The 15,704-nt window shown below is 24.5% G+C and overlaps 1 protein-coding gene across 1 annotated transcript; it reads right to left on the reverse strand.

Annotated features, from left to right (window-relative positions):
* Window positions 1–459: 459 nt before the first annotated feature.
* Window positions 460–1,116, reverse strand: LOC145828919 (cullin-3-like). Its single transcript, XM_082936666.1, has one exon. It carries the CDS (start codon window positions 1,114–1,116, stop codon window positions 460–462), a length of 657 nt encoding a protein of 218 aa, XP_082792792.1.
* Between the last annotated feature and the right edge of the window lie 14,588 nt (window positions 1,117–15,704).

A 15,704-nucleotide genomic window follows, 5' to 3' on the forward strand; every position in this document is an offset into this window, starting at 1 on the left:
ATACAAAATTTCATCAATTTTAAAAATATTGTAATTTAAAAACTGATAAAATTACCTTTAATAATTCAGATATCTCTTAAAATTAAAAACTTACTGAGATGCTTTAGTGTAATGAAAGTTCTATAAAAACGTTATTATAAAACGGTCAATTCGTATTACCTTTTATAAGTAAACTTAGAGCTTCTTTTCACTTTGTATTCTTAATTGTTATTTTTTTTAAGTTATGGTAATTATGTCATACCGTCTACAAAAATTTTACTAAAAAAAACCATCAGAAAGCTATACTTCTTATAATAAGGTATTACAAAAGCTGGTTTTAAACTCAGCTAATTTTGTAAACATTATTTTTGTTTTAAGAAAAAAAGCACATCAGCGTTTAATATAAAATTTATTATTATAACTTATAAAACAATTGACTTATAAAAATATATACTACAATACATACTTAATTTAAGAGTTCTACTTATCTTCAAATTCTTCGCAGCACTCCATATCGACCAGCATATCACGGATCTTCTTTATTTCCTCGCAATCACCTTCTTTGCCTTCTCCGTGTTCTTCAGTAGGTTTTTTCAGGAGTGACGTCAACCTTTCTTTGATTTCCTTTTCCAATACAACTTCATTTTTGAACTCGTTCAAGCCAATTTTCTCAATTCCGTCTCTTGCAACTTCGCCCTCCCGAACTTTTTCAATCCAACACGTCAGATGCGCGAAAACCTCTGAAAATGAGCGAATCGTGTCCTTGTGAGTATTCCAGCTGGAAGCAAATACTTTAAGAAAGTTTTCATCGTCAACGGCTTTCATTTTATGCAAAACGTTTTGCTTAACATGCCTGTGCACTTCTTCTACAAACATATCATACATATCTTCGCCCTTTCGATATAGCGTGCAGTCGTACGTATTGGACCACATGCTGTTGAAGTCACCTTCTTTGAACTGCATGTCTGAAAAGTTACCTTTCAAGTGATGCCTTGTAACCTGTCGCAGGCTGTTTATCACCCTTTCATGCCTATTTTCTTGATACTTTTTAACCTCGTTGAAAAATTTGACATTTATGTCTGCAAAACTTATATCAGCAAGGTCTTCCTCTGAGAAATGGTCGTTTAAATCCACCATTTTTTTAACTAAACAATCTGTGAAAAAAATCAAAATAAAAATATTAAACAATTTAGTAATTATATTTTTTCATGCATTTATCATTGTAGTTATTACTTGAAATTTTACTTTTTTGTATAATTTCTGACTTTTTAGGTTAGAAATTTTAAATACAAAACAAGTATTTAAAAACAACTTACTTTAAAACAATCTTCTACCTAAACTTTAAACGTTTGTATAAGGTTTCTTAAACTGTATATCAACTAATATTGTAGCATAAGATATAAATAATATATTTTTTATATTATATTTTTTGTGTTACATCAAAACTTAATTATTTTAAATCTGAAAAATCGCTTAAAGTTTCAGGTTATTGAGTTTTTTTTATCGATTTTGCTAAAAATTTTTCGTTTTTACGTTTTTTTTAAATTGATATTATAGATTTTTTTAACTTAAATTAATAAATTCCAAGATTTTAAGTTTTTTGGTAACCAGGTAAATTATGTAAATATTAAAATTTTGAATACATGCAGAGAAGTTATTAATATATTTGTGAAGTACATAATGAATGAAAGAGCCTAACACTTATCTATTGATATAAATTCCTACTTTTAAGAGGATTGCTTCTATTTGAATCAAAAAAACATTCCTGAGCCATCCGAGTTTTACTTTGTGATTTTATTTGTTTTTCAATATTAAAACTTGATTCTTAAGTAACAAAATATTGCAACTAAATAAACAACATTTTTTTAAAGAAATATACAAACTGTCCGGACATTTAAAAAAAAAGTATTTAAAACTATCTTAAGTCTTTTTTGAAAAAATATAACTAACAGAGTCAGCCTGGCCCTATGAAGTAAATTCATAATACCCTGAATAATCTTAAAATTTTTACAAATTTCAAAACATACCGAGGTATCATAAGATTTGCAAAAACTTTGAAACATACTGAGTTACCTCAGTATGTGGCAATATATCTAAACCATAAACACAGGCAGATGAATAAACAATAAAATTTGAAACCGAAATTTTAAGAATCTTTTAACTTTTCTATTGTTTAAATTTAATGCTTTTAACAGAGTTGCCACTATTTGAATTAAAAAAAAGACAGCTCTGCATAATACTTTTTTTTAATTTTTTATTTTCTTTTAACTATTAAAACCAAATTCTTCAAAAAACTTGCTTATAAAATAACAAAATGTTGCAACTTAATAAAATAAATCATATTATCAGATATTTAAAAAGTATCTTAAGATTAAAAAACTACTTAAAATTATCCTTATATTCTTTTAACGAATAATCCTAACTGTACTGATTCAGCCTATGGCTAAGAAATAAATTCATAAGACCCGAAGAATTTTAAAAAACTTCTAAATTTACTGAGCTAACTTGAGAGTTTGGCAACCATGTTTTAATAATACTTCTCAAGTTTGTCTCGCTTAAGTTAATAGAAGAGAGGAGTAAAAACGTTTTTTAGTAACATTTTTAAAGAGTTATTACAGCATAAACCAGGATTTCAAAGTTAGGTTCACTCAGAATATTACCATATAACTAACATAAATTTATTAAAATAATTGAACCATTAAAAATACAAACTTGATATTAGTTTGTTTGTATAAATATTATTCATCTTCTAAGTATTATAATCAGGTTATAGAATATATATCTTATTTATCAACTTAAAATAAATAAAAAATTAATTAGTGTAAACCTAAGGTAACTAAACCGTAAATTTATATACAATTTATTTTTACATACAGAATAAAAGTCACTTGGGTTAATAAAAAAGTAAAAAATTTATATCCATAAAAGTTTTCTCACTTTTTATATTATTGCCCAACTTGTAAATTTGCAAAAGTTAAACAAGAATTAAATAATCATTTTGTATTGTCTATACAAATATATGCATGTATCTAATTTTTACCAAATATTATTAATCTTACCGTTAAATTTGGCTTTTAACATGATATTTAATATTATATAACTAGTTTTATACTTATAATTAAAAAAAATGCATAAAAAGTTTAAAAATTACTTTTATAACAAAAATCAAACGAAAGTAGAGTATAGTTGCCATTTTAAATTAGCAAGTAGTAACACAATCATTTGAGCTTAATGTTCAATTTAATTTAGACAAACGTTTAATAAGTTTTTAGTGTTTAGTTTTGGTAAACACAATTATCATTTTGAAAACTCTGCTGTAAACTAGAATAGTTGATCACAAACATTTTAAAATTTAACAATTACTTAAATCTGATTTACTTAATATAACGTAATTGTTTTATAAAAATAGATTTAATTCAAAAAAAAAATTCAAAATAATTATAAATCAAGGTGGGCAAACTGCGACCCGCGGGCAAAGGACAACCCATGAGCTTGTAAATTTTGCCCGCTGCTGACAAAAGTTTTATAAAAAGTTATTTTTAAAATGTCATGTTGTATTTGGTTATACTAAATTAAATGATGAAACAAAAATTAAATATTTAAAAATGATGCTTTAAGATCTTTAAAACTAAACTGACAAGATTTTTACATTACTTGGTTCCTATAAAAATTACTATTTTTTCTATTTAGAGCAAATAATCCACTTTGGAATCTATGTTATAAACTATCCTAAGTTTCAAAAAACTACACATAATTTACCATTTAAGACAAAACTTTAATGTCTATCAAAATAAGTACTTAGTAAATTTAAATGAGCAAATATACTTAGTAAGAAATTTTAGACCGGCTATACTTAACAGATTATTAGAAATTCTTTTTCATAGATAAAGTTCAAGTTTTAGAAAATTTTATTTTTAACTTATAAAATTTTCTTAACTAGAGCTTTGTTTAGAAATTAAATTGTAACTGTTTTGCCTTAGTATATGTTGTTGTAACATACAACAACAATTGATTAAATAAAATATCATCCATTTAACTATTTTAAAAAAAGTTTAAATTTTAAAATAAAATAAACAAATAGTTGCTAATATGTAAGCAGTAAAAAACTTTGCTTGATTTTATTATTATTATTATATTGTTTATTGTGCAATGTTGGACTCAGGCATCAAAACCTGAGCCACTTAAACAGGACACACAAAAAGAGAAAAAGAAAATAAACTTATATTCAAAACTTTAAGATAAATTATACATATATATATATACAAACATAATTTAAGTGGAAACACAAAGTTAAACACAATATGATAAACAAATAAACTAAATTGAAAATTCAGTTCAAAAAATTCAAATTTATATATTGCTTAGTACACACAGTAAAGAAGTTTGTCTAAAATCATTGCTTATAAAACAATGTTCATAACTACAAAGTATATAAGTAAACTAATAGATTGTAGGGGGGAGGCGTAGGGAAACGAATATTTTTCCTTTTGTTACAGTGGAAAATTAGTTAATTTTACTGGTATTTATCGTATTTAAGTCAAATCTTTTTAGCTTTAAACGAAATTGTTCTACCCTCTCACAAGATACTATATCCTGAGGTAGTCTGTTCCACAAAGCTTTTGCTCTGTGAAAAAATGCGCCTTGCCACTGACTGTTTTGAAAATCATGTTTACATTTTATTTTCAAATTATTTCCTCTTAGTTGATATTTAATTTGGGAAAAATTAAAAAACTGGTTAAAAAAACTTTTATATTTGCCATTGATAATTTTGTAAAGAATTAATAAATCAAATTCCCATCTTCTATATTCCAGTGACTTCAATCCAAATTTAATCATTCTATCATTATATGACGTGTAAGATATGTTGCAACGATTACAAATATGACGGGTAAAACTCCTTTGCACAGATTCAATTTTGTTAATATCCTTTTTTAAATGGGGTGACCAAATTTGGGTACTAAACTCAAGTTTAGGGCGAACGTATGTTTTAAATAGTTTTGTCAGAATTGAAGCAGAATTAGTTTTAAAACTTTTCAATATTTGATAACATGTAGTTTTTGCAATCTTATATAAATAGTTGATATGTTCATTCCATTTCAAATCTTTGGAAATATAAATTCCTAAATCTTTAAAAACTTTAATTTCTGGTAACTTGATGTTATTGATTAAGAGGTCAGTTGGAGAAGATTCTTTTTTGTTAATGGTTAGAATTTTACATTTGCTAGGATTTAAGTTTAGTTTTCTTGTTTTTAACCATATGTAAATATTATCTAAAGATAGTTGTAATGAAGTATTTGACTGACTAAAGATTTTGGCATCATCTGCAAATAAGCTTAACTCACTTTTAATATCAATTTTTGAACAAATATCATTAATATAAATTAAAAAGAGAAGGGGACCAACTACACCACCTTGTGGTACTCCACTGTAGATTGTCAAAGAGTCAGAAAGCATATTATTGATGAGTACTCTTTGTGATCTATTATTTAAAAAGTTATCAAACCAATCAATTAAGCTTTCATGTAGCCCACACTGATTTAAAATTTTTAATAATCTTTTGTGTGATACTGAATCAAAGGCTTTTTGAATATCCGTATAAACTACTTTAGTAAATTCATTTTTGAGATAAGGAACTAACCAAGAATGTAAGCATGTTAACAGTTGAATGGTTGATGAGCGGTTTGGAACAAAACCAAACTGTTTGTTAGTTAATAATTTGTTATCAAAGAGGTGATTGAGAATTTTTACAGATACAATATGTTCATAAATTCTTGAAAAGCCACTTGTTAGAGATATTGGTCTGTAATTTAATGCATCGTGTATATTACCTTTCTTGTGCACAGGAATAATAAAAGATGTTTTCCATTGTTTAGGAACATCAGATAGTTCTAGAGAGCAATTAAATATTAATGAAAGTGGAAATATTATTGATTGGATAACATGCTTGATATAATAGGGTGGAATGTTTTCTGGCGTTCTTATGATTTTATCTTTTAAGTGGTTAATTGAACTTATAATGTCTTCATAGGTTATGAAAAAATTTTGCATCTTACTACAATTCTTTTGGGGTAACTTAAAAGACTGGTAACTCTCGTCTTTTTTAAAAACTTTTTGAAAATTTATGTTAAAAAGTGTTGCTATTTCAAAATCTGAGGTTACTGTTTTGTTTTTATCATTATCATATAAGAGATGTATGGAATTATTTAACTTAAGTTTAGATTTCACGTAGCTATAAAACTTTTTTAAATTTAGGTTTTTGCAGAATTTGTTTTCATATTCAAAGTTGTATTTTTTAACAGCTAATTGATATTCTTTAGACTTGTTTTTGTATTTTATCAAAAGTGATTTATTTGTCTTACTTTTTTTGTATAGATTCGCTTTTTCTTTTAATAACTTTTTAATATGAGATGGATATTTTTTACTTTTGTTATTTTTAGAAAAAATTGGAACAAAACGTTTGATTGAGATTTGGATTGAGCTGATGAATTGATCGTAGAAATGCTGGAGATTTTCTGAATTTTTAAATAAAGAGGTCCAATTAATTTTTGACAGGAAATCATTGATGCTTTCAAAATCTGCTTTTTTATAGTCATATGAGACTTCTTTAGCAATAGGTACTATTTTATTTTCAATTTTAATTTTTAGTGAAAGCAAGTTATGGTCACAAGTGTTTGTTAATGGAAAATTAGTTGAGTGTGATATGATTCTATCTAGACCAAAATGATTGCAAATTATGAGATCAAGAATGTTACCATTTTAATTTATTTTAGCCGCAATTTCTGACGACTAGCATCAGTTTTGATTTATAATTAATATTTTATAAATATAAACTAATTGTAAGTTTAGAGCAGGTTTTCCCAAAGTTGGCGATATTAGTAAGTCGGGGGGCAACAACTAGTGAAGGGGTAAAAGGGGCAGAAATTTTCAAATTTTGGGCAGTCATAAATTTTTTCACTTACACTAGAAACTCTTGAGTTGCAGATGAAGAGCAAAAAAAATCTTAGGTGTTTTTAAATGATAGTTTTTTGAGTAGTCTTGTTGGAGAGGGCTATAGCCTTTTTAATTAGTTTGGGAAACTTTATTTAGAGTGTTTAACTTAAGTAGTCAAATATTTTGGTCATAATAGATTGCTTTTCAGCATAATTCATATCTTTAATTTTTTTGATCAGTTAGTTAAATACTGATAATATTATTTTTGCTATTAGATTAAATTTAGAACATCATTAATGCAGTGATAATTTTTTTTTTTACTAAAAGTTGTTGTACAAACTTAATACTTACTTTTTAAATTTGATGTTTAGCAGATACAAAGATTAATTATATCATTTCAGTTAAACTTTATAGATAAAATAATATCATAACTAAATAAATTGGTAACTAAACTAATAATTACTTAAGCTTACTTATATGGCTATAACTATTTTGATAATTATTTTGTTTGTTTTTATTTATAAAACATAAGTGTTGATTAGACTAGACACTAACTTGAAATGTTTATAGTTAAAATGTCACGATAAAATTTTATTGAAGGTATTTAAATAAAATTTAAATTTTTTCAAGCAAACTAAAATTTTATATTCGAATAAAACATCGGATTAGGAATCTACGTAAACGTAACCAATATTTTAAACATGGGTAATAATGTTTGTAATAATGTTTTCTAATTCAAAAAGATTAAATTAATATAGCATTGATAAATGTGTTAGTTATATCCTCTAAAACTTCCAAGAAAAATTGGTTTGAGCTTTCAGTTAAAACATTTATATAACGCATCTAAATTCACATTTTACAAAAAATATTCATTAATTAGAAGAATAGTAAATTTATTTGATTTAGCTATAATATTTTGAAAAATATTAATTTTTGTTCAAAAATTCAATTTGATTAAAAAGTTAAACGATATTATAGGCTATACTATCGTATGCTACTATAAATAAAAAGTTTTATACAGAATGCCTAACAAACAGAATTGCTTTTTTAAATTTTTTTTAAAGCTTAAGAAAATAATTAACATTATTTGTTTCAGTTTGTTATTAAGCTAAAGCAATAGTATCAAAAAACAAAAACGAGGACAATAAAATGAGCAAGAGTGAGTTATTTCTTAATTGCAGATCATACAGTGTTATATTACTTAAACTTGATTAGTTTACCTTCTTAGACAATAAAATATTTGTATTAACAGTTATTTAAAAATTTCGAAGAACTTATTTAAAGTTACTAGTTATATAAATAAACAAATAGATATTTTTTTATGGTTTAACAGTACAAGTTTTTTTTTTAAGGACCTAAAGTTAAAATCTCTGATTTACGTCCGAAAACACATGGAAGTAAAATTCTTTATCATGCGCGTGAGTCTATTGTTTAATAAATAAAATAAAAGTAAAGTTTTATCCATCAAATAAACTTGTTACAAAAGAAACAGTAAAAAAAAAAGAAATTAAGTACAGTCTTAAAAGTAGAGTTTTTTTTTGTAGTTTAATTTTTGATATGCTTGATTAATTTGAAACTCTATTAGAATAAAATTAGTTAAATGTATATTTGTCCTTTTCTATAATCTTTCATTTCTAAAACTTTGAATAAATTGTTTTTACCAGAATTGAGCAGTGAAAGTAAAGTAAAAGAGATTGATGAAAACTACAGAAGAAGTTTGGCAGATGCACTTCGAACTATAATTTCTACATTAAACAATCAAGATGCAAATGATTCAGGTAAAATAACGGTTTAAGCAAAGTTTGAACAGCAATGAAATTAAACTTGTCTTTGACTTATGTTTTATAATTAAATGTTTTAGCTTAATTTTATGCTTTTAGAAGTTAAACGAGCTATTTATTAGGTTATGTTTGGTTACTCACGCTTTTTTATCGTACATCACTTCAAAGGTAAAAAAAATGATGCAGTTAACTGTTTATGTCATTTTGTCTAACTCTAACAAACTTAATAATTGAATATTTAAGTTTTTACTATCAGATACAAAGAATTTTGCAAAAAAAGTTGGTAATCTCGGTGAAATGTTTGATAGTGTAATTGAGAATCAACAAAAATCAATTGATTTCTATATAAATTTTATCAAAAAAAATTTGAACAAATTGGACACTTCTTCTATCGAACTGAAAACTGAAAGACAAATAGGTTTAGCCGATGTCATCGATAATAAATTGAGGTTAGAATTTTGAAGTAATCGAATGAATAACTCAATTTTTGAAACCCTTAATAAAACTTAAAAAGTTTATTTAACACTAATATAAAGGTAAGTTGTAAATTTAAAATTCCTTATTTTATAAAGTCGTGATAATGAGAGTATAAAATATAAAGTGCTTATTAATTTTTTTTTGTAAATAAATGTCGAGTATTGTAATTTTATCTTTTAACTAACTTATTAGTTAGTTAAAAACCAAGGACAGTATTTTAAGTTACGCCAATTTATTATTTCAGCTTTTGTGACAAAGGACTTTTCGTTGGGGTGTTAGCTTACAACCAAAAAGAAATATTTGCAAATCGAGATATACACACTTGTAGTCTTTCCAAATATACTGAAGAATTGCATCAATTAATAGCTGGGTACAAAACTCAAATTTTAAAAGATGAGAGCTCTTGGGATAAAAAAGCTGTTAAAACTATCAAATACGGTAATTCGTTACTTACATTGTAACATAAGTATTAGCTAATAACAAATAAATATACTACAAACAATTTAAAAAACATACATAAACAAAACTAACAATAAAACTAAGTAATTTCCTTAAGTAAAAATTTAACGTGTAACTAAATATATAAATTTAAGTTTTGGATGTATTCACTAACTAAGAACAAATTTCACTTGTAACACTTTCCTTATTACAAACAGCTTTATCAAGAATATCAACTTCAACAGAAGATTATTTGAATAGTGTTAAGAATTTAATTTATAAAAAACAAAAGTATGTCCAGTTTTTTGGAAAAGAAGTTGAATGTATTGAAAAATCTGATGAAAGTGAGGATAAAGAAAACTCTAACAACAATCCCGCTTGGTAATATAGAAACCTTAAATAAAACCCTAGTAGCTGAAAATCTAAGTTCACGAAATTTCATTTTAAGTAAATTCACTAATAATATAGTACTTACAAACTTTATTTAATCTGTTTCCAGAATGCTTAATATAAAGATATATTTTATTAATTTATATCGAAAAATGGGTTTAGTTTACAACAAACATTATTTATATTTTGATATTTCTTGTTTGTAAAGTTGTTTTTATATTTTTCATAAAGTAATAACTGTTTTAATACTTTGCAAAATAAATAGTTGTAACTGATAATAAAGGTTCAAAATTGTTTGATACAACTTTGATTCTGTTACAATATTTATCGTTTCATTTGCAAATAAAAAAAAAATTTAAAAACTTGCTTTTTATTATAAAAGTGCAGTCTACTCTTGAACTCAATCGAAATAAATAATAAAATTTGCTAATATAAATTCAATTAAGTTAACAGTGAAAATTTTTGTTTGTTTCAACTAAACTTCTTTTCAAAGAATCCTTAAAATTCAACATACTTTAATTAATCCTTCTAATTAAACATTTTGTTTTATTAACATTGTAAATAACGAAAGTTACGTTATGAGATACTAATCTAAATGGCATTATAAAAATATTTTACACCTCAAATTTGAAATTAAAAATCATATGGCTTTTTTTAAAGACCGTTTTTTTTTGCTTTTCTTTTATAACTCAAAAGTATCTCGTTTAAGTTTTAAATTATGACCTCATGGCACCCTGAGTATCTGTTATAGCCCACAAGTACGCCACTTGGCCTACTTCGAGAAACCCATAAATATAAGGTTACAAAGGTTATTAAAAGTCGTGACGCAATTTATATTTACAGTAACCTCTCGGATCTTTACGCACTCGTGACGTTACGCACTCTCGTTTAGTTACGCATTTCAGAATTCTATAAAATTCAGAAAAAAAAAAAAAAATTTTAATGTTGCACAAATTATGTTAAATGTATATTTTTAAATTAGAATGTGTCTTTGAATGCTAACACACCTCTCTATATCTTTAGACTTTGTAAATTTATGTTCCTTGACTAATTGATAAACATTTAGTTATACTTCAGTATATCAGAAATTTTGTTAACAATAAGAGATTAAATCAAAATTCTTAAATAAATATGACTGTGTTTAATAATGAAAGTATAATGAAATAATGAGAATTTAAAACACAAAGAAATAATACAGCAGTCTTGCCCTATATATTAATTAACACCATTTTATAATTGTAAGAAAAGGCTTAATTATATATCAAATTTGCTAAGTAGAATAGAATATAAATGTCACATTTAAATGAAGATAAAGAAAATTTCTACTTATTATTAAAAAAGTAAAATTAATTCTACTCGTATTATAATTTTATAGCAATTCAAATCCTTTTTTTTTTATTTGTATAGTTTTATCTGTTGTTTTCACATTTAAAAATAAATTAAACAAATACTTAAAAGTGGGAAAATGCCCAGTCTGCTTTTAACTAGAAGCAATATTAAAAAACAGCCATTATAGTGAGTATAATTGGTACTTCTCGTTTCTTTACGATCTCTCATATCTTTACGCACTTTTTCTGTGGACACAATGTGCGTAAATAAGCGAGAGGTTACTGTACTTAAATTTGCGAAAAGTATTACAAGCATTTAAGAAACCCCTTAAACACAACAACTACAACAAAGCATAATTAAAATTGTACTTTTAAACTTAATTTTTGCCATTTTGATGTTGACAAAAGTCAGAATTGATCGGTAAAAATAAATGTGCGATGTTACAGAACCGTTTAAACTTTTCAACTCATTTTAGCAATGTACAAGATGCTTTGGTGTTGAAAAAGCTTTTTAACTTATACGAAAACTTTTGTTTTCATATGTATGTTCATATGAATTATATTTGTTGCTTTCGATAGAGTTTTACAAACACAAAATTACTCTTTAATATTTTTTAACTTAACAATAGAATTAAGATTTAATCTAAACATTTTTTCTTTATGAAGTTAATTCTTTTAAAGTAGAGTTTATGTGTTTCGCTATTTGATTTTCTATATTTTTTACATATCCCAAACGTAGTTGTGCTAAGTTTTAAAATAGCATACTATTTAAATTGAGAAAATTATTTTATCAACGGAATTTATTTGCTAATTTTAAATAAAATCATATGATGTTACTTTTTTGTTTAGTGTAAAGCACGTATAACAAGGCTGTTACAAAAAACTTAACTTCTGTTATAAATATTTTGTCCTGAATTATGCAAAGTTGTAAAGTGTTTTGTTGAATTTAACAAAGTAAATCGAACATGTGTGGTATTTCATTACTTGTATAGCAGAATTAAAAGTATATAACGCAAAAAACTATAAGGTCAAAACTACTACTACTACAACTGCTTAAATATAACATATTTATAACAATTTCAATACATTCGAAAGAAAGTTATATAAGTATTACTCAGTGTTTTATTGTTTGCTATTTATTTAACATTAGTTGAATATTTTCTGTTTTTGTTTAATAAGCTTTCATACAACATATAATAAAAAAATCGAAAAATAGTCAATTATATAATTGAAAAAGTACTTTATTAATAGTCAACTATAGTATCTAGTAACTTATTCTTAAAACTAAAAAAGGTCGTCAAGAAATATATATTAAATAGTTGCATTGCATTATAATAACTATTTTAACAAAATTTTAAAAGCGTTTTTACAAATTTTGGTGGTTAAATGCATATTATATTTATCAAAGTATAGAATATTACAGTATAAATATTTTTTGTGCAAATTAATGAAATATTACAACTATAAATAATAACTGTTATAAGTATTATCAATTAATGTATAATTAAAATCATAAATGTTCTGTTGGTCCAAAAACATCTTTATTATTTGCATTTTGATTGTTAATTCGGAATGCAATATAAGAAAAGGAAAATTAAAGCATCGCATTCAAGACAAATATGTTTTAAGAAATTCCTTACTAACAAAAGAAGTCGAATATACACATGAAGATAGTGAAAATTTACAATCTGGAGATAATTTATAAACATAATACTTAATGATTTACTATCTAATGACAATAAACCTGTAAATAAACTAGTAATAGAATTATTAACAAATGAGATTAAACCTTTAAACAAACTATATGATCATAAAGTTTAAAAAATCAAACCAAAACTTCAAATTTCTAATCAAGTAACATTTTGAGTTAGTTTAGAAAATAAAATATTTAGTACCGTTGTTGTTAAAAGCTCTATTCTAAAATGTAAATTTAGTAGAAGTACAGGTAAAATTATTTTGATTGGAAGATCTGCTGGTTACATAAACGTGTATGGATAAATCAAAAAAAGCTTACGGTGAACTAGTTTACTTGACTCCCCATAGAAAATATACGTGTAGTTCAAAGTGAGAAATTATAAAAGTATATTTTGTTTAATAAAATATTTGTATCATAAATATAAAGCAACAGTTAAACTTAAACTACAGTAACTACTAATGTAAATAATTATTTAAGCATTGAACTTTACGAGTTTATCCGTTTTAAGTTTTATTTAATGAGTCATTATATTTAGCAGTTGATGCTGAAACGTTTTATTTGATTTAAACATATTTATGTTTTAAAATTAAAAAATTATATCCTTTTTAAAAGACTTTGTGTTGAAATTTGATTTTACAAGTTTTTATTTTTTAATACTATTTTTTGTTTAGTATAGGCACTCAAAAAACTTCCATGGACTAAAAAAACTATGTAAAATAATGTTAAACAGCAAAGAAAAATTTGACAGTAGATCATTGAAAGAACTGAAAGCAAATTCGATACAACTCAGAAACAGGAAGACCAAAAAAATGTTAGCCTGTTGCACTAATGTAGTAACATAAAAGAAAATAAGATTAATAAATATTAATATTTAAATTTTGGTAAAGACTTTTTCTTAAATTAATCATAGATATATTTTATGATATTAATATAAATACTAATTAATTAGTTCTTGCTTGCTAACTATAAAAATAATAATTAAAAAACAATATTGTAGTAAAAATGTTGTACGCTAAAAATGTAAATGTTTACGATTATTTTTTATTAAAAAAAATTAAATTTTGATTCTTTTTATTAAGTAAAACTTAATAGAAAAGTGAATTCGTTATCTTGTAGCTTTTAGTAAAACCTATCCGTAAAATTTTTGTAAACTTTTAACGTAAATATAGTTGCAGCTGATAAATTTTTTGTACTGCACCTTTTAGTGAAAAAATATAACTGATACTGTGTAAAAATATTTTTTATCTGCTTTTTCTTTTAGGTAGTAGAAGCAAAATTCAATGATTCTGTTTTATTTAAATTATTATATAACAAATTAAAGTGTACTTATATATTTTTTCTTCTGGATACTTATCTAAGCCCGAAAATGCAAATACTTTTAAGTTCCCTCAGTAAATTAGATAAAATTATTTTGGTTAACTTGAGATAACAATCTCAGCTTACCCTTCATTTGTATACTTAGTAATACTAAAGCATAATAAAGTTTAAGCTAAAATTAAATTAGTTAGTTAAAATTAAGTGTTGGTTTTAAATTAGTTTATTTGTATATTAAACGAAGTTTTTTAAATAGAGTTTTATTTCAAAACTAAAATAAAACTATTGAACTTTTGTTTACTTTGTTTTGTTGTAACGAACAAAAAAAAATAATTTTAAATGTTTATTTTATTTTTCAATATTTTCGGTAGCTCTTAGTTTTAGAGAATAAAGTAAAAAAAAATTTCTGTAGAGTGACTAAAACTAAAACCAAATTAATATTCAAACGTCACTAAAACTAAAACTGCGGCTCGCGAAGATTTTGGGAACTTGAATTTTGGCCCGCGAGCACCAACTGCCTGCCGACCCCTGTACTAATACTTTGAAATGGTTGTTTATTTGCTACAAACACTAACTATGTCTTCTAAGTTAAATTAAAGGTGAAATTATATCACGATAAGTTATAAACACTTTTGCTAATGTAACACTTATATACCTTTAATTTAAGTAACTGTTTTTTAGAATTTTATTGAAATTAAGGAAATGTACACTAAAGTACTTAAAAATTTACAAACAAAAAAAATTAGGTATTAAAGTAGAAACATCATGCTAAAAATTATGTTAAAGCATGTCTAAACTTGACTGAAGAAATCACGATTGTAGTTGAAAGCAACTAAAGTTTAATAAACTTATCTTTACTCGATAATGTTTACTTTTAAACTCTTTTAAACACTACCCACTAAAACTTACTGTATATGAAATATTAAACTATAAATATTAAACTCACTTAAAATGCTTTAGTAAAATTAAAAATTTTAATAGTGTTACCAGGTTAAATATTGTATACTTATAAAAAAAAATTCAAATTGGTTTTATTTTGATGTTATTAAGTAAAAAATTTAAGTATACTAAACATTTTTTTTTAGGTTGTTACTAAACTAAAGCGGTGGTATAAACGGACAAAAAATAAATTGAAAATGAGTAAAAGTAAGGAATTTAACTATCTTGATTTTATTACTTAAGATGCACACATTCATAAAATTTTTCACATTTACTTTCATTGTATAAGACTGGTACTGGTACGCTTAGTGTAAACAATTTTTAATGAATAAAAAAACAAACAACAAAGTATAATAAATTTTATTTCAATAAAAACGAAGATTTTTCTAAACTACTAAAAGTTTATTTTTAGCAGATACTAGCTGCGATTTA

This window comes from Thalia democratica, chromosome 2 (assembly GCF_965202585.1).
Source record: "Thalia democratica chromosome 2, ktThaDemo2.hap1.1, whole genome shotgun sequence".
Taxonomy (NCBI): domain Eukaryota; kingdom Metazoa; phylum Chordata; class Thaliacea; order Salpida; family Salpidae; genus Thalia; species Thalia democratica.

Bases quoted from the DNA above. Each gene is read 5' to 3' on its own strand.
- LOC145828919 (XM_082936666.1), bottom strand. From the start codon at position 1,116: ATGGTGGATTTAAACGACCATTTCTCAGAGGAAGACCTTGCTGATATA.